This window comes from Lycorma delicatula, chromosome 1 (assembly GCF_047948215.1).
Source record: "Lycorma delicatula isolate Av1 chromosome 1, ASM4794821v1, whole genome shotgun sequence".
Classification (NCBI taxonomy): Eukaryota; Metazoa; Arthropoda; class Insecta; order Hemiptera; family Fulgoridae; genus Lycorma; species Lycorma delicatula.
In genome coordinates, this window is record NC_134455.1 from 80,840,065 (window position 1) to 80,866,666 (window position 26,602).

Genomic DNA, 26,602 nt, shown 5'->3' on the forward strand with positions numbered 1-26,602 from the left:
ACAAAAAAAAATTTGAAACGTCCTGATAACAGGACATCCTTTGACGCAAGTCCTCATGTCCAGATGTTGGTATTTCATGACAAAACTATGAATGTTCTGATATCCTGAAGTTAGTACCAGATAGTGATATTTTCAACAGAACTACAGATCTCTTCTGTAATTGTATATTTTCTTTTATACAGCCTACGACCGTAATGAAATAATTCCATGGGTATGAAAGTGATATATTGTATATTACAATATTTGGTAATAGACAATTTGTAGTTCAATGGTAAAATACAAGCTCCTGCCAAAAGTTCCTGAAGTTACTCTATAAAAAATAAATTACCTTAAAAATTACCTCCAGTTTCTCTTTAGTAGTCTCTTGTATGGCTAGCATAATTCCACCATTGCTTCATGGGTGGAAATACTACTGAAAGTCATTTATCGTTGGGTTGTACCTTACATCCTGTAATTTAGTGTGTTCTTCAGTGGTCTCTTCAGTGCTCTTAAACACTATCCCTTAAATTTTATCTTCAGAAACAAAAAGAAGTTGCAGGAGTGAGGTAGGAGAAGGTGTAGGATGACAACATGGGTGTGTTTCACATAACAACATTTTTTACACAGTGAGCATTATGTGGATGGGTGCATTGTCATGGTACAGAAATCAAGATGTTTTGTACCACTTGCCATGATGACATCTCTGATCCACCTTAGAACATCACAGAAAAGTTGTTTTTTCACAGTTTGGCTTGGTTGAAGAAACTATTTATGCATAGTATTATCAGAATCAAAAATACTAATTAATTTGATGTTGCTTTGAATCTGCCTTTCACTCTTTGCTTGTAGCGACATTCAACTGTTCCACTGCCATGACTGCTGATTTATTTCTTGAGTTTTTTTCATTTACCCATGATTCACCACCAGTAAAAGTGTTGGAGATAAAGTTGAGTTAGTTTTGTAGAGTTGAGTTGTCTTTTAACTCATGACGGACTTGAACATAGTGCTGTTTTTGTTCAGTCCTCAACAGTCTTTGAAAAAATTTCACAGAACTGTACTATAAATTGAGCTTTTTCAACAGAATTCACTGTCAGATACAATACAAGAGTCCTACAATCTCAATAATGTCATGGATTGTTCTCCTCTAGTCTTTGTCATGGTTTGGATAGCTTCATATACTTTGTTAACTACATTTAAGTTAATAACTACATTTTAAGTTTGTTTACAGTTGAAAAATGACAAGAATACTCATCATCTTCATCATCATTAAAAATATTTATACATTTTTAAAATATGTTGTACCAGTGTTATGTTTTCGTTGGGTTCAAAGCATGGTCACTAACTGATGCCTAAATATCTGATGAATTTCCTTAACCGTCTTACCAGTTTTGAAGAATTTTATGCTAATTAGTTGCTCTATATTGTCATTCATTTTAACTTCACTGTAGAATCTCAAAATGACAAAGCATTCTGTTACCAAGTCACAAAAAACAAAGCACAGATCCACTCAGCTTGAAACCACTTGGCTTATTGAACTAGCAAAAAGGACAACTTGCCCTATCTAGTGCTACTCAGCTGTAATATAATCACCTCATTTGTCAAATTTGTTGTGCATGCTTGATTTTGTGTTGTGTAGGTCCATTCCCTGCTTTTGGTGCCATACAAGACTTTAAATTCTATCTGTATCTGCTAGGTAGACTCGCATGTTATTTCATATTTTATAACTGTACAATAAATCTACTTGTATATTGCCAACTTATTTGATGAAGTGGTACATCACAGCTTTTGGGTTTTCATTTCATCAGCATTTAAAATCACTGTGAATCTTCACTTATTTCAAATTTTTACCAAAGTCATTTCTCACTTATCGTAAAAGGTAAAACAGAAAAAACCCATAAAAACCATTACTTGGACATCAGCCTGTTGTTATATAAATTAATAAATAACTTAAAAAATTGCAACCTAGCATCAGAATGCAATTATTTTATTGAAGTTAATTTTTTCACTTATTTCTGCTTTACTTTTTTGTTATATTGTTAGATAAGAGAGATTTATACTCTTTAGACATATTTTTTTTTAGAAATAAATAATTAAAAACTTGATTAAAGTACATACTTCTTTTAATAACTGATATCAAAATGTTATTTGATAACAGATAGTAAATATTTATGTCTGTAATTATTTTTAAAAGGTATGTTCTGAGAATGCAGAATCTCTGTTTAATCAGATATACAGATAAAAAAGGAAATTATGAAAAAATTAATTTTATAAAATGAAAGGCTGAATAAAAATAATATTACAAAAATGTAGGGTATCTCAGGAATGGTTGAACTGAGACTGTACAAGACTACACTTTATTTACACTCATACATTTCATCCTCATTCATCCTTTGAGATAATACCTGAACAGTAATTCCTGGAGGCTAAACAGGAAAAAAGAGTTGTGAAATTACATTCATGATTGTAATAATATGTTTATGTGTACTGACATGTTGTTTGTAGAAATGTTTACAATTGTGTTATATTTCCTTTTATGTATTATTTTTACACAACATATATTATTTTGTACTTTAGTTGTGATATTTAATGTGAAATATTTATAGAAATAAAAAATTACCCTGATAAATTTAATTAGAACGAAAGTTATATTGGAATAATGAAAGTGATTATTTACTAGTATCGAATTTGAAAAACTTTATATCATTTCATGAACTTATCATGGTATGAAAAACTTCATATCATTCCTGTTTTAAACTATCAGAGTAGCACAGATGTAGCATTCCTGTACGGAATGTTAATAGTCATGACAAGTAAACTAATTAAATTTTAACTCTTAACAGCTCCTTGATACTGCATCCAAGCCACCATTCTGTTTTTATGTTCTAACATATAATACATACTGATCTGACAGTCCACAGATGTAATATGTTACAGATATACTCAATACCCAAAGAAGAGATGCAGCTCCTATAACCCTTGAACCAAGAAAGCTGGCTTAAATATCTGGAGATACCTTAGCTATTATGTGAATCAATTAATCAGTCATGAAAACTGACTAATAGTAATTATATATTACACATTAAATTGTGAAAGGACAAATTTTGTAATTTTAACAACTTAGGAATAATTTTTCTTTGGGTATAAATACTATTTCGCTACTGCTGTCAAATTTTAAAATACGGTACTTTTTCGGAATCCGACAGCCACTTTTTCAATTTTCTCTTCCAAATTAGTGGGTATTTGGAATTATTTGCAGAGAAATTATAAATATAATCCATCCAAATTTAACCTACACTCGCTAATCAATGTTATCGTGCAAAGCAAGCGTAGGGTAAGTTTGGTTAGATTATAATTATAAGCATAATGCTTATATTGGACCTCTCTCAGGTGCATTTGGAAGACATATGTTTGAGTAAAATTGACGAGTAGAAATAAAACAAAAAATATGTTAGCAAACAAACTGAGCATAGGTTAAGTTTGGTTAGATTATATTTATAATTTCTCTGCAGATACTTCCAAATACCCGCTGATTTGGAAGCAAAAATTTTAAAAAGTGGCTGTCTGTTCCAAAAATATATGTACTTATATTACCTAATTTAAATGGTACAAAAAATGGTTAGCTCTTGAAGATAATATCCTCAGACTGGGAGTGTTATACTAGAGTTTATACCAGACCGAGGGTTTAGGGTTAACCATTATATGCACACCTACTGGTTAGCCAGTTTTCACCAATTGGCTGAACAGTAGGTGTGTATATAACAGTTAGTATTCTGGTTTCAGATCAGCTGATCTTGGATTTGATTCCTGGAAGAATCATGTCATTTCATCAATCTAATTTTCTTTGTTAAAATACATGTACTACATCTAAGGTCGTAATACTGAAGTATAACATTTAATATTAAACTTTTGAGATTGGTTAATTGAATAATTTATGTTAAAAGTGGTTGTGCTTAATATAATTTGATTTTATATATATATTTTTAGTATTATCAAAGTATTTAACAAATTTTTTAAATTTCAGAATAATGTGTTACATTTTGTCACTGATGGTTCTGTTAAACTGATGGTCAGCTATAGAAGAGCTTTGTATTTTATACCTGTGATTCTCGTTTTGAAATGTCTTATTAATGATTCTGATGAATACATTCTAGGATCTGTGACTGCCGGATTTGAAAATGATTTTTATATGAGAGGGTAAGTGGATAATGTTATTAATATATTAAATTGTAAAAAAGATGTTTTATTTTTTTTTTTTAATTATAGGCTTACTATCAACAGTTACGGTGACCAGTAGAAATATTATTTTAAAAATTATATTGATTTATAATGGGAACCCAAACTATACCACTTTCATTATCTTATTTATTAAATTTAATAAGTCTGAGCACGTTTGATTGTCTTTATTGGTCATATAAAAGGGTAGTTGGATAAAAATATAATTTTTTATTTACAAAAATTTACAATTTATTTAATCAATTCTGTATGTGCCACCAAATTTCCCAAACCTTTATGTATGGCATTACTATTGTTTATACACTGAATGTCTTGAATAAATATGTGAGTAATTCATAAACTTTTCACATAATAAAATCAGTGCATTCAAAAAGTAACTACACACTTGTCATGCACTAGCACAGCGATACATAACATTGATTCACCTTATGGTAGTTGTTAGAAATGGTCAACATGAAATCTAGACATATCTACACGTGTTTCTTCTTGTTCTTGCAGACTCTCTCAGCAAGTTGTTATGTGGAATGTTCTTGGTGAAATCATGAATAGCAGTTGAAGTCCCTGAAGACTCTTGACGATTTTCTCAAAGAACATTACTTTTTGCCAAACCACAGAAGTAAAAAGAACTTATACAATCCGCAATTGTGAAAGTCCCTCACAGCAACTTCATGGACTGCCTGGTTATATCCACAGCCATGCAATCTTGTTGAATCCGAGCATTATTAATTTAGTCCTTGGTTAACTTTGTCATGAATGGGTGAATGATTTCACAATAATGAGCTGAATTTATTGTTTCTGCAAAGAATATAGTGTCAACTGTTCTTCTCTTGAATACTGCAATCCATACCTCAATCTTCTGGTCGTGTAGAAGAAATAGTAAATTTTTTCCTGCTGCATAACAAAGTGTTATTATCAGCACCCGTATACAATGTTACTAATAATAATCAATTTAAATTAACTACACCAGACCTAAAATTTAAATAACAGTATTATAAAACAAATAAAATGAACAATTAAAACATGCAATTTCTTAACAAAAAATATTCTTCATACAGTACATAAGTAAAGTGCCTGTGCTGCTTGCTAAAGGCAAAATAAAACCACAGTGAAATACAATATTAAAATTCTAACTTAAAATAACAAAATTACCATCTGATATACACCAAATTATGTAGATAGACAAAAAACATTATAATAATCAAATATTTCAATATCGATATATGGCCCAAGAAATAGTAAGACATTCAATAACATTGTCATATTGTTTCCAAAAATATCTTATTTAAATTTCCCCTAATTTAAATTTAAATTAGCAAGTTCCTAATTAAAATTTCTGATGCAATGTCTTATACAGACACAGTCCACAAGAATGTGGTATATCGGTAGTTGGCAGTTGCAGCGAACACAAACAGGAACATCAGTCAGGGTCATGAGATGTCCATGAGTGAGTCTAGTGTGCCCTATTTGGAAATAGAAAAACCTCCTCTCAGTGGTTATTTCTGTATGAAGAGCTTCACGATGACACACTGTTCTTAACTAGACAAAGTACACTGTTGATGGTAGCATTCCATTCATATTGCCACTCACCATGAACCATCCTTTTCAGAAAATGAACGAGATCGTCAGTACATGTCATAGACAACAAGGTGTTGTAAGTACATGTCGCTGATTGCTTGCAGAGTATTAGTGGAATCTGAAAAGATAAGTATATGTCAAAATGTTATTTAGGGCCTTGTTAATAGCATACAGCTGCATGATGAAAACATTGATGTAATGGCAAGGCCAAACATGTATGTTCCATTGCCCACCACAAAAGGACAACCAACAGAAATATAATGTTTAGAGCTGTCTGTATAAACAATTTATGCTATTTACAATATTATAAATTTTTTATTGTAAATAATTTTCGAGAGAAGGTTGCCAAGTGATAATAATTTGAGTAACAGTAAGAACTGGAGGTAATTCTATATGTAAAGATAAGAAACGGCAATGAGCTTTGATGCTTAGTGGGACAATAGATCTTAGCCATTCCTGATATCAGCTTTTTATAATATTTATGGTTACGCCAAACAAGGTAATACTTAGGACACTTCCCTTTCATATTCTTTTTTCTAGTGTGAAATTTTCAGATACTGTTGTTCCAACTAGAACTCAAAAAGGATGAACTACTGAGAAAACTAATGATAAATGCAAAAAGATTCCCTTGTATACCACCATTTATGCAATGTATTTAGGCTTCCCCTCCTCCAAACTGTATCATATGCCTTTCACATATCGAAAAATACAGCAGTGAGGCGTTGGCGAAGTAGGAAGATATTTTGAATAATAAATTCTAGGCCAACTTTGTGATCGATAGACGATCTGTCTTGATGGAAACCTCATTGTTGAAGGACAATTAGGTCGTTTCTCTCAAAGTACCACACTAGATGACAGTTTACAATTCATTCCATCAACTTCCATAGGGTAATGGTCAAGTAGATAGGATAATAACTTGAAGGGCACAGTTTATGTTTACAAGGTTTTAGTATGGCAATCTCCAATGCTTAAGATCAAGAAATTGGAAAAACCTGATCAGAAAATATTTTATTATAGGTAGACAAAAGATGTCAATACAATATCTGGAAGGTGAGATAACGTACTGAGTCTGATATCATTTCTAGCGGAAGTGTCACAGGAATTATTCAAGGCATACTTTAGCTCATCAAAAGAAAAAGGAATGTTTAATTCATTTCACAAGTCTCCAGTAATAAAGAGGACAATTTCTATCTGCAGCTTATACCCCATAAACTCAGGACAGGATGATGATGTAAGGAAAACTGAAAAACTAATTTCAAAATGTCTTCACCACAACAATTGGCATGGTGATGAGAATGCCGTGGTTGCCCAGCTCAGTTAGCAGCAGTGATTGTCCTGATCCACTTATGGCCTGAACGTTTCTCCACTCAACCAATGATGGAATTGTCTGAGAAATGGTATTCACATAATTAAACCATGATTTCTCTTAGCATACCGAAACATTCTGCATATAGCTCTTGCGTTCCAGAAGGCACAGAGCAGTTCTGTCGTAGTCCTTCATTGGAATTACATAAAAACCTGTGACAGTCCCTTTGTGCACTCCTACAGTTTTCATCCCACCAAGGAATAACAGGTCACCTTGGCTTTCCAGATATTAGAGGGATAAATTCACTTGCACTATTGAGTATCAGGTTTGTAAACGTGACATGTTGGTGAATCACACTACCACTCCTGTCATATGGGCCAAAGGAATCTTTGTATTCGATCCAATCCACTTTCCCGACCATCCATCTGTGAGACATATCACTGTAGTTTAACAGAGATAACAACTGGTCTATGATCACTTCCAAAGAGGATTTTGGACATGTGCCAGGTAAGACATGGAGGTAGATATGCTGAACACAAGGACAGATTGACGTGCAAAAATGTGTCTGATAAAGATGACATAAATGTGCATTAACCCATCGTTCAATAAGCAGAGATCAGCCGAGGCACTTAGTTCATCAGCTGTAGTACCTCAAGAACATGATGATGAGCCCCACAAATAGTGATGCATGTTGAAATTACCAGTTATTAGGCAGTGCAAAGGAATATATGAAAACAGATTGGACAGATCATTCTCACTGATATCGGAATTTGGGAGCAGATATGAGTTTCAGATATTCATTTAAAATTTGTCAAATACGTTCATTGAGACTATTTTGTTTTTTCACTAAATGAACAATGATTGTCTGATAAATGATCAACACACACACAATAGTGGACTATATAACATTTTATTGTAATGAATTACTTATTACTGCAAATTATACACTTAAGACGGCACTCACGTCTGTCTTTCAGAATATCTTGCCATGCACTCACTACGCATAAAGGAATCCCCACTACCTCACACTTGCTCATCAACATATATCAGCGCACAGCAATAATATATCCACAATTTGACATGCATTCACACACACACACATACACCAACAATACCATTCATACTCCCTACCTTGAAGGGCCACCTTCAAATGATCAAAAAAAATGTAATGAACATGCATGCAAGTTACAAATTCCTACTTAAATGATAACAAAATACGTATTAACCAAACTAAACCAAGAATACAAAAGAATTAAACTAAAAAATGCATACAAATGTTGTAAATTCATCAATAACAAGTCAATTAAAATATGGTACAATTCAAAAATTCTGTACTCTAAACATGATATTAAATTATTGTCTGCAATAAATACAATAAAACCAGTCTATAATGATCCTAAATCTGTAAAAATAATATACCCAAATACACATGAAAAACAAATTACACAATTATTCATTTACTTAAACTGTTACACAATAGTCATTCAATTATATTAAATGCCCACACAATTAATAAATGAAATAAAAAACAGAGAAACTGAATAAATCACACAAGTAAAGGCACATGAACACAAAAAAAATTATGAAAAATATTTATGTAAATTTGTATGGTAGTCTATTCTTAAAGTGGTAATTGACAGAGTCTAGTGATAGCTCTTTTAAGAACACCAGTTGTAGTTCTAACTGTTGCAACCCTGACACATCCGTCCTTCGCTGGATGAAGTTGGAGTATGCGTGCCATGTTCCATCTAAGTGGGGGTAAGTTACCCTCCTTAATTATGACCAGGTCGCCAACTAACAATTTTTCAGACGGAGATTGCCACTTTACTCTCTGCTGAAGACCAGTGATATATTCTTTTGACCATCTGGACCAAAAGTGTTGAAGATTCTGCTGCACCACCTGCCATCTGGTGAGTCGGTTCATTGATGTTGATTGTAGATCTGGTTCTACGGGAGAAGTTATTACATCACCAATTAAGAAGTGACCAGGAGTTAATGGAAGTGAATCATTTGGATCACTGGATAAAGGAGAAATAGGACGGGAGTTTAGACATTTCTATCATTGTTAGTATAGTGTACATTTCTTCATATGTGAGGGTAGCATTGCCTACGATTCTTCTCAGGTGGAATTTTAGGGACTTCATAACAGCTTCCCATAATCCACCGAAATGGGGTGCTCGTAGAGGTATAAAGTTCCATGTAATGTTGTCTTGAGATAGCCCTTCTTTCTAATTGCTCCTTGTGATCATTGCTGTTAATTAAAGTTCTAAGACCCTCAAGTTTCTTATTGGCACCAATGAAATTGGTGGCATTGTTCAAAAACAACTGAGACACCTTTCCCTGTCTTGACATAGATCTTTTAAGAGCTCCAAGGAATGACTCTGTTGTTTAATGCAATACATTGGACAAAATGTTTAATAAAAACTGTTAAATACAGTTTAACCTACTACTAAATATAAAAAATTACATGTACTAATAGTTGAACTATAAATTTATGTTTTAGATTAATCAGTAAACATCGTTTAAGGAACTATTATAATAATGTATGCATATTAGTATAAAGCATAGAATTCGGTGAATTGAACAATTTGTACTTCTTAGACAATTAATTGAAAATCAATGCATAAATAAAGCAACACAAAATAAGGACTTAAGACTGATGTCAGCCACTCATACAATCAGTTTAAAAAAAAAACACAATTAACAATTAATTGTTTTATAAAAAGATATAAAATGTCAATTCTGTGTGTTTTGTTAAATCATATGCAGATGAACCAGTGGTGATAATTAAGACTTTGCTAGTAAAGTTGAAATTGCTTTTCAAGTATCTTATTTGATATAATTAATTGTTTTATAAAAAGATATAAAATGTCAATTCTGTGTGTTTTGTTAAATCATATGCAGATGAACCAGTGGTGATAATTAAGACTTTGCTAGTAAAGTTGAAATTGCTTTTCAAGTATCTTATTTGATATTTTTTTACATCGTTAAAAATCATGTATTTATTTTATTATGATTTAAACTCTCTTAGCTGCCGGCCTCTGTGGTGTGAGTGGTAGCATCTCAGACTTTCATCCGGATGTCTCGGATTCAATTCTTGGTCTGGTGTGGGATTTTCACACACTACAAAACATTCATCTCATCCTCTGAAGCAATACCTAACAGCGGTCTCAGAGGAAAAAAAACTCTTAGCTGAGTAAACTCATTAACACAAAATAAAATGACATATTTATTTTTAGCATAATGAGTTTACTCAGCTAAGTAAATTACTCATTAGTGTAAATTATTATTTCTAAAAGCTAATTCTAATGATTTATGGATTTTTTATTTGTTTATAGATGTATAATGAATATGCTACGTGAATTACAAGTAACGAATGTGTTAACTAGTGATGATGCACGTAGTTATGCTGGACGAATGTTTAGATCAATTTTTCGTGACCTTCCACCTGATGCAAATGATTCAGATGCTTGTGATTTTTTATTGGAGTTAGTATATTTGTAATTGTATAATTGTTAGTATATTCGTATTTTATTACCTTATTGATTTAATTTACCTTATTATCTTATTATTACCATATTGATTACCTTATTCATATTATCGTTATTGATTTTTATTACCTTCTGTAACCGTAAATATACATATTAGGGAGCTTTCTCTCCTTGATTTTCTGTGGTGACTCAGCAGCACATGACAAAATAAGGAATATGTCTCAAATTCATTAATTTTTTTTTTCATTTAAATGTTTCTGATTTCTAGCTTAAAAATTTTTTAAATTATACTGAATATAAATCTCATTCATTGGTACCACATCTGCTAGAGAGTAGATTTAATAAAATACTCAAAAATAAATTTTGCTATGAAATTTTTTTTTTTGTTTAAAATATTGTAAAAATGATTGAGGTTGAATAGATTTGTAAAGACTGTCATTACAAATGAAATCAAAAAGAAATAACATCAAAACAGTATTTTTTTACTGGTTGGTCAGAAAATGAGAGTTTCAATTTTAATTTTTTTTTAAATTGAGCCTATTCTGTATTCTAGAAGGTTGAAATTCTAGTTCAATAAGAATTGAGAGAATATACCAAACTTGTTCCTACTGCAAATATTTTGAAGGTTATGCTCATGAGCAAGAACAGTTGAATAAAATACATTATATTCCACCTTCCAGTGGGACCTTATTGAATGTTGAGTTGGATGCTTTAACACCCTGCACAGTTATGAGCATAAGCAAGTTTTTTATATTAATGAAACTTTATTCTGTTTTTAGCTGGGTCATTAGCATCTGGAGGAATAACAATTTGTTGTACTGTACATATAAATTGCTTAATGAAAAAATCATTGATTAGTATTGAGCTGAGTAAAGATATCCTAGTCTTTCATGAGTAAAGATATCCTGATCTCCCTAGGGATTATTAACAGAATAATCCTGTTACTTGAAGAAAGCCCTTGAAGTACTTCTTTGGTGGAGTAGTTTGTCTCATTTAACCAGACTCAGTGGATAAATAGTTCCTTCCTTATAGTCCACCCGTTCCCTTATCTTGAACCCTTATTTTCCAATGATATACACTGGATGTTACTTAAATGCAACGAGATCTGTGTAGAGCAAATGTGGGCAACATTTTCTTTTCAAGGGGCACTAGTTGAATTTTAAATTTCACTGATGGCTATGTAGGTTTACTGGTTACTTGTATATTGTAAAATGTAAGGACTGTCTTATGTTTAATTTCCTTTATTTTTGGTAATGTAATTAATAAAATTAGGTCTACAATCAGTATAATTTACCTGTATTCTTTGTTTTTCTTCAAATCACTTTCCGTAGGTCATTTTGAAAACATAATAAGATAATTTTTTTTTTTATTAAATGTTAATAAATAATTGCAAAGTTAATTTGTTTAATGAAAATTGGTGTAAAACATGTTTAAAGATGAAAAATAAAATACAAAAACTTATTTCAGAAATAATAAATTATAACAAGACAGAATTACTTTGTGCTATATAACAAATTTTTTCACCAACCTTTCCTTTGGACTCTCCTGTATCTAACATTCTATCAGAAATTTTTCTGCAACATGTACAAGTCACTCATAAACAACAGACATGCTCACAAAATAATATACTAAGACTATTTTGATATTTAAGTTAAGTTTTACTGCTGAATTCAAACGCAGTAATACAAATACATTTTCTTGCCCTCACTACCTCAGAAAAAACTAGTAACGACGTTGTCATCTACAAAAACTCAAACCATATCCCACTCAACTAAACCATCTCCTTTTGCAAATATGATCCATAGACTATTCAACACACCCATGCTACCTGAATACCACTCAACCCTGTAAAATGTCTAACATATAAGCACTCACATGGTTAATATATACGGCTGTAGATCCTGTAAAACTAGATTTCTCAAACATTATAGAAATTACAAAAATAATAAATTTTACCTAATGTGGCAGAGATGGTCTAATAATTAAGAAACATTCTATTTTTTGTAATTATACAAATTTAGAAATATTAGAAATTAATAAAGATGACATAAAATTAAATATATTAGAAAAATATTACATATATAAATACAAACAAAATATCAATTTGATAAACCATCTGACAGTGTTTGAGGGAAATGGACTCATATAAATTAATATGCAGTTTTCATTATTTTAGGATTTTTATTATGCAGTAACAGAATTATTTCAGTCATGACTGAGGATGCGGATACCACAAAATTACTTTCAGTAAAAGTAAGATAAGATATGTCTGATCTCAATATTCTGTACTAAGTGGTTTATTTTAATAACATTTAAACATAATCTAACAGTAAGTTGGAATAATATGAATCTTAAAAAGATTAATTTCAGTAAATTAATATATGCTTATATATGTTTAGATTTCTTAAATGCAGATTAAGGTTTAATAAAATTATGTGTTTAGACCTTTTCTTAGATCTTGCATAACTTTCACAATTCAAATAGGTATATTTAATACATGTTCAAGATTGCTTCAAAACATTCTCAAAATACATTTATTTGCAAAAATTGTGTACATTAAAAATGCCATATTATATTTCCTTCAAAGAAGTTTTTACAGGTAAACATTTTGCCAAAGTTTAAAATGTTTTTGGAAAGATTCTTAGAATCCTTTCATTGATTTCAGTTAATTTGTCACATTGTAGTTACATCATTGGCATCTGTGTATCACCTTCCTTTCAGAGTTGACTTAAGTGAGAAAGTAAGTAAAAATCAGTTGGTCTCAAGGCAGGACAATATGGTGAATGTTCCTTAGACATTGCATTGCATTATGTGACAGACTTCTTGATGGTATACCGCCAACATATGCTCAATGTTCATTATTTGGTGCATAGATGAGCTATCACTATGAACATCAACATTTATATTAACCTCACAGAACACTTGTGCCAGTCATAAACATTGGTTATTTTCGTTCCTGTTTCACCATATGCTTTTCATACAATATTGATGTCTTTGATGGTGATTTATGAAACAAAATGTGAAATTTGATGTTAGTATGCTGAACAGTAACAGTCATCTTGAATTATAATGATGTCACACGCACGTTACATGACACACAACTATTGTTGGAAAAGAAACAAGAATGCATTATAAGCCTAATTGTGACACCATGGACTTGGTTGATTTATAAAACAATAATTATTCTTGCATGATAGATGATCTATTTAAAATAGAAGGTGATGATTCTATTTAAATCGATAAAGGAATGTTTGAAGGTGCCTTTTGTTTTTTATTCAAGAAGTTTACATAGAAGGTGTGATAAAAAAATAACAATAATTTTTTTATATGTGAAATTTAATTAATATAATTCTTTGTAATTCTTAATTTTTAGTAAATTCTTTTTGTATCAAAAATAATTTATTCTTGTATATTGATATTGCTCCCTTCTAATAGTTTTTTGTTCATAGTTTTCTTTTTCTTCATCTGTCATCACAAATTGTTGTCCTTTTAACGTTCTCTTAATCAGAACAAATAAAAGTCTCAGACTGCCATGTCTGGAGAGTATGGAGGTTGTGGCATCAGTATCAGATTATTTGTGTTTTTTTTTTTACTAAATAATTATAAATTAATAGTGCTTCACTTCACTAATAATGATTGAGGATTATCGTGGTACAAAATCTAAAACTTTTTTGCCCATATATGTGATTGTTTTCTTCAAATTATTTCATGTAAGCTCTGAAAAACTGCTAAGTAATACTGTTTGTTGACTATAAAACTTTGTAAGAATTCATAATGGATGATACCATTGTATTTGAAAAATCTGTAAGGAGAACCTTACCATTCACCCAAATTTGGCCTGGTTTTTTCGGTCTTGATTCTTCAGGAAGCTTCCATTTGGACAGAATCTCTGTTTTAATATGACAACTTTACATCCATGTTTAGTCACCTGTTATGACACATTTCATAAGCTAGTAACTGTTCTGCAAGGATGCTTTTGTTGGAAAATTTAACAGTTTGAAATAAATTTTGCTGCTACTCATTTCACAACCAGAATATCAATCAAAATTAATTCACACAAGTAATAATAAATTCTGTTTGACAACTTCTCTGATAGTAATTTGAAAATTGTTGATAACAGTGTAATGTCAATATTTTCATCGTTGGTTAATGTGTTACGATACCCAATCCTTTTGTCATTTTCTTGAGACTGTTTGTACCACTAGTAAACCTTTTGTGTTGACAACATTCTTACCAAAAGCTTTCTCTAACATCTTCACCACGTAACTCTACATTATTCCTGTTTAAATATAAAACTTATGCTTCACCTTGTTTTAAACAAAATACATCTAATTATTTGGCTGCCAAATTTGAACTTCGCATATAATGTGGTTGAAAAAATTGATATACATTATATACAGAGCTTCCTTCATGAGGAAAAACAAAGTCAAAAGATATAGCAACAGAATCAAAAACATGAATTTTTTTCATCACACCTCATTTGTTATTGTTTCTGAGCTTCTAGATGGTGTAAGTAGAGAAAAGACTACAATTTTTTTTTTTTTTTAATAAATTCTTGTTAACATATTTTTATATATTAATATTTGATATATCTTTGTAAGAAAACATGTCATTTAACTTTATTTGTTGGCTTTTAGGAACTGTGTGTGCATACATGTTGATGATAAACGTGATAAATTCAACTGCCTTGTCCTGATGATTCAGAAGTTATACTGTTTTGTTCAAAGTAAATGTTTAGCAGAAGGTGCTGATTCACTTATGTCTCAAGAATTACTTCTTGGAGGTCACCTTTACCTTCAGGTTTATTATCTTAAATATGATTCTTGATTACAAAATAAGAACTTTTACTCTTAGAAAATATAGAAGTTTCATTTTTATTTATAATTACAAAGGTTATATATATTATAAAGGTTTTGCTATATAACCGAACAGATCATCACAGGCGGTTAAAGTTAGCATTAGAGAAAAGAGGTAATAATATTGTTATGGTAAAAAACTTAAATACTGGGTGAGTTTGCGCTACAGTTTTGTACATGAGTTAAGTATTGATCAATGTTTAGAGGAAATCTCCTTTGGTTATCCTCATCATACAACAATATTTAGGTGGTACCAGGAGTTTGAAAGGAAATTTTGGCCTTGAGGGCCAAAATTATAAGGTCAGGTCAACAACCATTTTCGTCTGTAACTGAGGGAAACATTGCTGCAGTACGAAAAATGCTTGAGACAGACAGGCATGTGTCCTACCACCAAACAGAGGTGCCCTTGGGTATTAATGCACCAGCAGTTGATGCTATTCTGCAAGATCACCTCAAGTTAGAAAACTTTGTACTGTTTGGTTACATAACTTGCTTGGTACTGTGTTTGGTACTCTTTGGCCACATAACTTTACCAAAAATCAGATGGCACATCGTGTTTCATGGTACCATGAAATACTTAAAAAGTTTAAAATTGGGAAATCTCCCTCTATGAACAGTATTGTATTAGATGACAAACCTTGACTGTGCTGTGGGTTATGACATCCTAACCAGAGGTCAGAACAACGTGTGGTTATTTGAAGATGAGGAGACTTCCGTAACTGTTGGAAAATCCAGATCAATGCAGATGAAAATGGTGAACATATATTTTAATATGAGGACACTTTTAGAGCAAGTTGTGTTGGAAAATCAAAAGACAATTTCAGAGAAGTGGTATACCGAGGAATGCCTGACTAAAGTTGTTGAAGCACTCAAGAAGCTGCGCTTAAGCTTAAGGATGGACACATAGTTTCTTCTCAGTAACATTCCAACATTTGTTCAGAGTATTTGGCGAGCACTGAAATAAAACTGTTAGAGCATCCTCCCTAGTCTTGACCTCACTCCATGTAACTTCATGCTGTTCCTTCAGGTAAAGCATACTGAAAATGAGACCTTTTACGAGTGATGATGACCTCCTAAAGGTTTGGGATGATGAGTATGTCCCAGTTTTCAATGAAATCTGGCAAGATTTCGTTGAAAATTGGTGTCGATGGTATAATGTATGGTGGAAATTATTTTGAAAAATTATAAAAACTAAGTTGTACTGCAAAACTTTCCTAGTGCTCTGTATATGTGCAGATAACAATTTAATTTTCCCAACCTGACATCATCATGCTCCATAAGATACTTTAATAAGAGTGTTTTTGTATTGTGTAACTATTTGTATGTAACTACTGGCACCTAATTATTTTTTTCATTAGACTGTCTTTTGGACATTTTACCTTGATTAAATATATGTAGTTTTTGAAGATCATAAATGATATGCTCTCACCACAGCATTGGAACTCAAAATCTGAACACTTCTTTTTACCCTTTCATCACCATCTAAGGTCTTCAACACATTTGTAGCAAATGTAGTGGGGTGCCCAGGTTTTTCCTTGAATTCCTATTTTCTCTCTAAAATACGTGAGGTACACTTTTCGAATGAAACGTGTTTTTTCCTTTTTTTGCCTTTCCAACATTAACTCACCAAAAATATAACGAAAAGAATCTGCAGAATTTTCGCAGCCTCTTGAAGCCATTTTCAAAACAGAAAGTTTGCTTTATAGTCTGAAAATATATTTTCCTCTGACAAAATGCATTTGATAACGGAGGACAGAACAAAACTTGATTTACAAATGCTGATGGTTGGAACAGTACTGATAGTGGTTGCACGGTGCATGAGTGGCATGGATAGCTGCTAATAAACATGTTACATCTTGTTAAGTCTTGTCACAACCTGTCGGCCAAGCTCTCCCACCATCTTGTCATCCTTAACCCAAACCACCCCTGCCATCTTTTTCAGACCACTCAGCTGTTTAGCTATAAGAATGCATAGTATAATCCAAAAAAGTGAATATGTTTTTATTGATTAAAAAAAAAGTTTTATATCTATTTTATAGTATCACATTTTTGTAATTTTTCAATTTATTACAAATTTCAAATTGCGATTTGCAAAAACTCCTGATGTGATGGAAAAATGAAGGTAATTTATGGATTCAGCAGTAAAAAGTACATAGAAATCAATTATCAAAAGTTAAAAAACATTCCAAAACCCAAATTTTGCAGGCTTGTTAAATCACTCAGTTCAATGTAATGGTTAAAAATCTAATTGCTAAAATAAAGAATCGCAAGGATTAGTTTCAAAAAATTGTAGAACTGTTAGATCAGAACAAAGTAAATTAGGCCATTCCAGAGTTGGGGTGTTTAGTGAAGAGCTTAACATCGCTATTTAATCGACAATCCCAATTCAGAAAGACTCGATGCTAAAAGTAGTTCTGAGAATGGAGGTACTCCGAAATCCATCAGCTACAAATGTTAGAGTGACAATGCTAGAAAGGGCAGAAAATTACATTCGAATCAATATATGTTTTACTTGCAGTAAACTAGAACTATTTCCTGTAGCAATATTTTTTATTTATCTTTTATAAATTATAAATATATTCTTATTATCATGAATTTCTGTTAGAAGAGAAACAATTTACATCCATAAATTTAAAATTCATATTGCTCTAAATTGGTTTATCTTTCTATGATTAATCAAAACTCAAACAAAATTTTAAATGAATTAATTGCTTTTTTTTACATGTCTTTGTAATGAAACCTATTTAGTTATCAGTTTTATAAATTTGTCTCAATTCTTTTATCTCTGTTTTCTAAAAATTCTGATAAGATGTAATTTTCAATGTACACACAATTTTAAGAATTCTTTTTTGTTATAAAAATTCAACCATTCAATATTTATTATCCATTTTCTGTAGATCAGCTAATATTCATCAGAATTTTTTTTTCTAATAAATAAAATTCACTGAAATCTTTTCTTAATGCTTATTTATGAAACTTTGAAAAATTATTGGGAGTTGTTAAATTTTTAATGAATGCTACAAATCAAAATGTATGATATAAAGTTAAGATATAATACAAATATATGATATAAATGTTAAGAACATGTTGATTTACATTTTTATATAAGTGAAATTTTTCACAAATGGATTTGTTCCTCTTGAACAATCTTTAAGTCGACAATTTTATTTTTGGTTGAAAAAATATACTGCAGTGTCCAGTGAAAATGAACATGTGACATGTTCATGTGCTAGTCACATGACATGTGACTAGCAGTGATCTCCCCAAATGGTCTTGAGTGTGCTGCGGTTTTAGGCTAAAAATTAAAAAATAGTTCCCCCCTCATTCTCCTTATTTACCTGACCTTAACTGCAAAAGGAAGCACATATTACACTTGACCTTTTTTTTATTCTTCATATGAAATTCCAGATGAAAAGGAAACACATTGCTAAATATCACTAAAATGAAAAATAAATTACTGGAAGCATTGAAATTCACCAACATTGAAAATTTTCCAGCAGTGTGGAACATACTGGTACACGTCTATCCACTGAAAAGGAAAGTACGAGGGTAAGTCAATTACTATCCGCAATTTAGTTATATTTTTGTTTATGTTGGTAGTACTGTTGTGTTGCGTAGATTACGCATGCACGATTTAATTGTTGTTATGTCTATGCAGATTTGACGCTGCTAGGTTAGTTCCATTATCGCTACCCTGCCGTTAACCATGGCTGCTCTGCTTTCTGTTTGCACCAAAGAAGAGCAATATTCAATGATTTGTTTTTTGTGGTCGAAAGGTGTGTCAGGGGATGAAATTTATCGAAGACTTTCGGTACAGTACGGGTACAGTGTGTTGCTGCAACAGAGTGTCTACGAATGGATTGAGAAATTAAAAAATGGTCGCACAAATGTTACGTATGACGAAGGAGCCGGACGACTATTTACTGCCACAAATGAGGAAAACATTGAGCATGCACGTGACATGGTTTTCTTGGACAGACAAGTAACTATTGATGAAGTGGCACATCGTCTGCGAATTAGTCATGGTTCTGCCTATGAAATCATCCACAGGTTTCATAAAGTCTGTGCAAGGTGGGTACCAAAACAACTCACACAATTGCACAAACAAACACGCTTGGACATCTGCCAAAAACATTTGGATCGCTAAGGTAATGAACAGGATATCTTCTTAGACAGAATCATCACTGGTGACGAAACATGGATCCATCATTACGAGCCAGAGAGTAAACGGCAGAATATGGAATGGAAACGTTCAAATTTGCCCTGCAAAAAAAAGTTCAAGATCCAACCGTCTGCAGGAAAACTGATGCTTACAGTTTTTTGGGACTCACAAGGCCCAGTACTGGAACATTATGAGTAAAGGGGCACGACAATAAACAGTGTGCATTACAGTGAGGTGCTTACTGCCAAGCTGAAGCCTGCAATTCGAACCAAACGCCAAGGACTGCTGTCGAAAGGTGTTGTGTTGTTGCACGACAATGCCCGTCCACATACTGCTGCCCACACTGCTGAAACGCTCTAGAAACTCAACTTTGAAGTACTGGTTCATCCTCCGTATAGTCCTGATCTTGCCCCTTCTGACTACCACTTGTTTGGTCCACTCAAAGAGGCATTAAGGGGCTGTCGATTTAACACAGATGAAACAGTGAAAGAAGTGGTGCATTCCTGGCTCACAGCTCAACCGAAAACCTTCTGTTATGAGGGCATCAGGAAGCTTGTGCAATGATGGACCAAGTGTGTTGAAATGCAAGGGGACTATGTTGAAAAATGATGTACATGTAAGTTTCCTATTTGTGCAATGATGGACCAAGTGTGTTGAAATGCAAGGGGACTATGTTGAAAAATGATGTAAGTTTCCTATTTGTATTGCAATAAAATTTATAACTATGTTGCGGATAATAATAGACTTACCCTCGTATGTTGAAGTAGTTTGAACAAAAATTGTTAAAACATTAATAAAATAATTTTGGTTATTAATTTTGGCTCTCTTGTAATCAATTGTTTTAAATTTCAGTTAAAAAAGTGAGAGTTTAATAAAACCCTACTAGATTGAGTTGTTGGTTGCATAACTTTGATTGCCAAAAGTTATTATGATATTCAGCTGCTTTAAATGATACCTGTTGTTTTGTTCTAATTCACTGTGGTTTGTATGTAATTATTATTCTGCATGAAAATAATTATTTTTATGTAGTATTCATACGTTCTGTTTTTCAGGTAATTAAAGAAAGGTTGAAGGGTTGGTTAGGAGTTTTAAGAGCAACACTTATTAAAATTACTGCTGAAAAAGGCCCTACATTTGATATAACAGCTGGTAGGTGGATTATTATTAGTATTTTTTATTCATTTATGAATTTATTTGTTAAGCACTTTCTTTTTATAAAGAAGTATCATATTTTAAATGAAAAAAAGAAGAAACTCTTTAATTAATTAAGAAAAATTCTAAAACTAAATAAAATGAAAGAAAATGATTGATACTGAATAATTAGAAGATAGAAAGCAAAATTTTGTATACTACGTCTTATTATTATTCATTTACTGTTGAAAAAATCTTTGATGTTGAGTAGATGAACTTTGTTTAAATTAGTATTTAGTTGTAATTATTTGTTAAAATATTAACAATATTATAGATTAAGAATATAATATTAAGAATATTATAGATTCATTAAAATATTTGTTTAAAATAACTGATGTGATAATTCATAATACAGTCAATAATAATAAGACATAAGTTCAGTTCTTTATTATTTCTAACAGCCAATTTGTTTTTTATGGATCTATTAGATGTATTCAAAAAAGACTGAACTTGTGTAATAAAAACTTCATTTATATATTTACAATTTATTTAGGCTTGTCCCCTTAAAGTAATCTCCATTATTAGCAATACATTACTCCCAATATTTCTTCCACTTTTTGGAATGTTTTGTAGAATGGTTTTTTGAGATGGCAAGCAGCTGATCATATTTTCCTCGATGATTTGAAATCATTTTCCTTTCAAGGTTACCTTCAATTTGGGAGACAAGTGCTGGGGCCAAATTGAAGAGTAGGGTGGGTGAGGCAAAAGGGTTGTTTCATGTTTTGTTAGATAATGGCAAATAAGAAATTACACATGATTTGGCTTGTTATTATGGTTCAACATCCAACTGGTTTTCCCATAGCTCAGGCCTCTTTCTTTGTACAGCATCTCGTAGACAACATAAAACTTTCATGTAGAACTTCTTGTTTATTTTTCGACCACAAGGAATAGATTCATAATGAACCAAGCCTTTCCTGTCTAAAGCCCACCACTATCACCTTCATGTTTGACAAAACTCAAGTTGTTTTTTTTTAGTTGGGATGATCTTTAAACCATACACTGTGACAGTTGCCTCTTGGTTTCTGCATTGTAGCTTTTTAAAAACATTAAAGTCTCATGTCTGGTTTAATGTTTTTAAAAAGATTTTCAGTGACATTGACTCAGTCAAGAAGATCATCGGTCAACAAACATGACACAATTTGTTCAAATGTGATTTTTTGCATTAAAATTAACAGCCTTGATCCTACGCTGATGCTCACTTAGCAATCTATTGGATGGTTAAGTGGTGATCTTTATGAACCGTAGCACAAAATTGCATAAATGCTTTTTATCTCTGTGTTTTGATGTGGAATGTAATCTAGGTCTGAAATCTTCATCAGTCAATGTTTCTGCCTACTTTAAAACAATTGAATCAATTATAGCACTGTGATCTGCTCATACAGTCTTCCTCAAATGCTTGCTGAAAGATTTTTTAAATGTCTGTGAAGTTTTACCGGGTTTGAAGCAAAATTTAACATTAGCATTTTCTTCAAAATTTTTAATTTTTACTTTGTTAAAAATCCGATGAAAGGCCAGTACACATATTTGCTCTAAATATTGTAGCTTGAAAACCAGCAATGGTAATGTTGTGCATCAAATGGTATTGTGTTCCCAAATGCTGCTACTAGCATGTGCTATTTATTGAAACCCGCTCTTTGCGTTCATTGGTGTGCTATGTAAAAATTCAATATTTTTTTTAATACACTCGTGTGTGTGTGTGTGTGTGTGTATATATATTGTTATGTTGTTAATAATAAATTTAAATAATTCTACTGAAAAGTCTGAGAATGACTTTATATATATATATATATAAATAGGATTCTCAATTCCATGTATATCATTGAGTTATCAAAAATTCTTCTATATTCTGAACTAAAGTATTTGCTCAAACAACTAGACCTCTTTATCCAAATTAACCAGAATTAATGAATGTTAAGATGATTTAAATTTTTTTAAATGCTAGAAATGCTAAAAAATTTATCTAATACTTGTTGAATAGTTGAACGAATAAGCATATTGTACTTCTACCGAGCTCTGGTCTGTTCCCGCTTAAACTATGGTTGTGATTCTTGTTGTGGTTGGCTTGGTCCACCACTCTTAGAATGCTTGATGCAGTCCATTATACATTCATCCATCCGTCTTGGTACAAGTGCATTTTGCTCAAATTGTTGGAATAGACAAAACCAGTTGATCTGCTCTTATGTAGCTTGTATTAAAGCACAATGAAATCATCCAGCCTTTGATGCAGTGTTCTCTAACCTGCATCTTAACTGATACCAGGAACAGCCGAGATCTACTGCTTTGCTAGGCATCAGAGCTTGGCACCTTTTCTTTACTCTGAATATACAGTAACCTTCAGTTCTTACAGTTCTTCCATGTTATTAACCCCCATGGTCGCCTTTCCTTGTTAATTATTGGTTTAGTCTTTGTCAGTATCATAAGAAGAACACAAATCTGATTATATTATGTGAAGAAGTTTAAAATATTATAAGTACCTGAATCCTGATGCTATAGTTTATATGGACGGTTCTAAAAACATTAATTCTGTTAGTTGTGTTTTTGTGGTTGGCAGTAGAACATACAAGTTCAGCCTTCCCAGCATTATCAGTGTTTTCGCTGCAAAGATGTATGCTATTAATAAGGATTTAAATATAATTAGTCCTACATTTTGACACATATTTGTCAGTTCAGATTCCATGAGTGCCTTACAGGTAATTAGGAGACTTGTACTTCAGACACCCTGTTGTCTATGACATACAATCTGTTATCTCTGAAATGACTCAGCGTAACACAACTGTGAGCTTCTGCTGAATCCCCAGTCATATTGGAATTTCAGGCAATGAACATGCTGACAGTGCAGCAAAAGAGGCTTTTTTTCAGCCTCCTTTCACTAATCGTGTTGTTTCTTATGATATTGTCTGTTTTTTAAAGCAAGTGATCTGTGATGAGTGGTACAATGAATGGAATGCTACCATTAACAATAAACCACTTCCTTTTAAGAATACTGTACAGTATGTAGCTCTTTATGCAGGAATAACCATTGAGAGGAGGTTAGTAGTATTTGCCATTTGCATATAGGACACACTAGTCTCACTCGCAGATATCTCATGATTCAGAACAATGCACCTGTTTATATTCGCTGAAACTGCCAACTAACTTGTGGATTGTGTGGCATTGTGTTAGAAGTTTCAACTAAGGGCTAACTTCCAAAATATCTTGGGAAACAATGAAATAATGTTATCAAATGTTTTACAATTTCTTAGGACCATCTGTTTATATTCAAATATTTCAGTTTTCTGTAGTATGTTTCAGCTATTTATGTCATTTGGTGTATGACAGATGGTAATTTTATTGTTTTAATTTAGATAATCAATATAATATTCCACTGTCATTTTATTTTGCTTTTAGCATACGTCATGGCGTTTTCCATTTATGCTGTCATTTTACATTACTGGTTTTTAGGTTTTAATTGTTCAGTTTTAATATTTATTTCCTATATAAATACTGTGTTCATGTGCTTATGACGATACTTTGTTGACCACCCAGGAATAAAGATAAGTTATAGTTCTGATACCAACATTCTCAGAAATCCTTATTTTATTCAGAAGACGTTTTACCTGTGTAACCCAATAAAACTATTATCACTGCTATCTTATTTGCAAGTTTTTTCTTAAACAAATTTCAGGTAATTATACTCTTCTATTAGTACTATTTTGTCAGTTTTAACATTTATTTTGTCTCTGATTCTTGGAAGGTATAAAATAGTATTTTTTTTTAAATTTTAATTAAATACTATTGATTTCATCAAGGTATCTAAATGTCCAAACTGCAGAAGCATGTAGCAGACTGTTTTTCACTATTGATTAGAACAAATAAATTTTGGGAGACCAAAATTGGTAGTTACCTCTATAAAAACATTGTCTAATACAGTAATTAATTTACTAATAGATGATCTAACATTTTCTCAAAGGAAAGGTGATTTGGAGAAAATTATTCCCAAGTAGGTGAAATTCCATATAATTTCAATAGGCTCACCTCAATATAGAAGAGACCTATGAATGTTACCTTGCCTTCCTTGTACTATTTTTTTATTCTTTTTTATAATTTAAGTTTTAGTACAATATGCATCAAAAATTTGTAATTTATTTGGAGTCTGTGAACAGTCACCAAATATTGAATTATCTGCATAAACAAAAAAGCAGTAAACTCATACTACCAACCCTAATACCATCCTGCACGTGTTTCTAGAAATAAATTTCATTATCACTTATTTAAGGATTGAATTCCTAACGACTAATAATTACATCTTATACAATCCCTTAAACAAAAACTATTAAGAGGTTAAAGACGGGCAACACTTAACCATTATTCTTCTGTTTTATATAATTTTTTAATAAACTTAAATAATTTTTATAAACACCTAATTTAAATTTATATAATTTCTCCAAGGGAAATCATGATTTAGCGAATCAAATGCACATTGTAAATCAACTTTTTTTTTAATTCCAGCTTCTCTGTTTGAACTAAAGAATTGAGATGCACCCACTATTTTTTCTAAAACCAGTCTGACTTTCTGGTAAAATAGCATGCTCCATGAATCATCTTTCCAGTTTTATCAGTAATAGCTATGTAAATGTGTTTGTCAGGTGTATTAGTATAAAAATCATAATTTATATTATCACTTCTTTCATTAGATTTTTTTAATTTAAATCTATTTAATGAAGAGATAATTTCTTACTTGGTTATCAAGAAAGGATGTCTTGTATCAGTATAGCATATTCTGGGACATAGCTTATAGGATCCTGTTACATTAAAATTTATGCTAAACCTGAATTCTCCAAAAAGTTAGTTAAAACTTTTTAATTTTTTTTACTAAAATGGTGCTATAATGATGATTTTTACAATTTGGAAGTGTAGTTGACATAAAATTTCAGTCGTATAAAACTTCTTTCCAAAGCAGAAATTACCTTAAAGCAAATTTGCCTTATAAATGTTTTTTAATACTGTATTGGAATGTGATATTGCAATATCAATAATTATACTTCTTCACTTTTTTTAGGACCTGTTTTAGAAGTCTTTTTTATACAGATACATTTACTTCATACCAAGATATTTTAAACATTTTTTTTTATTAGAACAAGAGTGAAAACTTCATTCATATTTGATTTTCTTACAGCTATATTTAATGAATCAACAAAATCTCAATTCTTGTATATATTAATGTTATTATGAAAGTTACCAAACTGAGGATGGTATTTACATACATCGTAAGTAGAGTAAGTGTTATTTGTGGAGTTCACTTGAGTATTTATATTTAATAATACGAGGGCTGTTTTTTTAGCCTCCAATGAGCTATAAAAAAAAGACACATTAACATAAAATGATTTTATTACTAAAAGTTGAGTAGTATCTAACTTATTTTACTACATAATTGCCAAAACAATGGAGGCATTTGTCGCATCATGACACCAGCTTTCCAATGACCTCTTCAAAGAAGTTTGGCACCAGTGAGGTAACATATGTTTTTACAACCTCCTGAAGTTGTTTATTGGGGGCGAATTGTTGTCCACCCAACCATGCTTTCAATTCTCAAAAGAGGTGAATATTGTAGGTCTGGAATATACAGTGGATGGTCGAAAACTTCTCACTTTAATTGTTTGAGAAGGTCTTTGTCACATTGGCACAGTGCAGTCATGCATTATTGTGGATCAAAACCACGCCGGACAAAAGCATCCTCTTCGATTGTTCTGGATCGCTCGGCGGAGGCAACATAAAGATTCACAATAAACTTCCTTTGTAATTGTTATCCTCTGCTCCATAAAGTTCATCA

General features: G+C 31.6%; 1 protein-coding gene across 2 annotated transcripts in view; it reads left to right on the forward strand.

Moving 5' to 3' along the window:
- The window catches only part of Polr1B (RNA polymerase I subunit Rpl135), a 176,013-nt gene that overhangs the window by 66,301 nt on the left and 83,110 nt on the right, over positions 1 to 26,602 (forward strand). For both annotated transcript variants that reach the window (XM_075356937.1, XM_075356931.1), the window contains exons 5-8: positions 4,001 to 4,173; positions 10,432 to 10,581; positions 15,222 to 15,384; positions 20,655 to 20,751. In XM_075356937.1, coding sequence (XP_075213052.1) covers positions 4,001 to 4,173; positions 10,432 to 10,581; positions 15,222 to 15,384; positions 20,655 to 20,751 — 583 coding nt within the window. The remainder of the gene's footprint in view (positions 1 to 4,000; positions 4,174 to 10,431; positions 10,582 to 15,221; positions 15,385 to 20,654; positions 20,752 to 26,602) is intronic.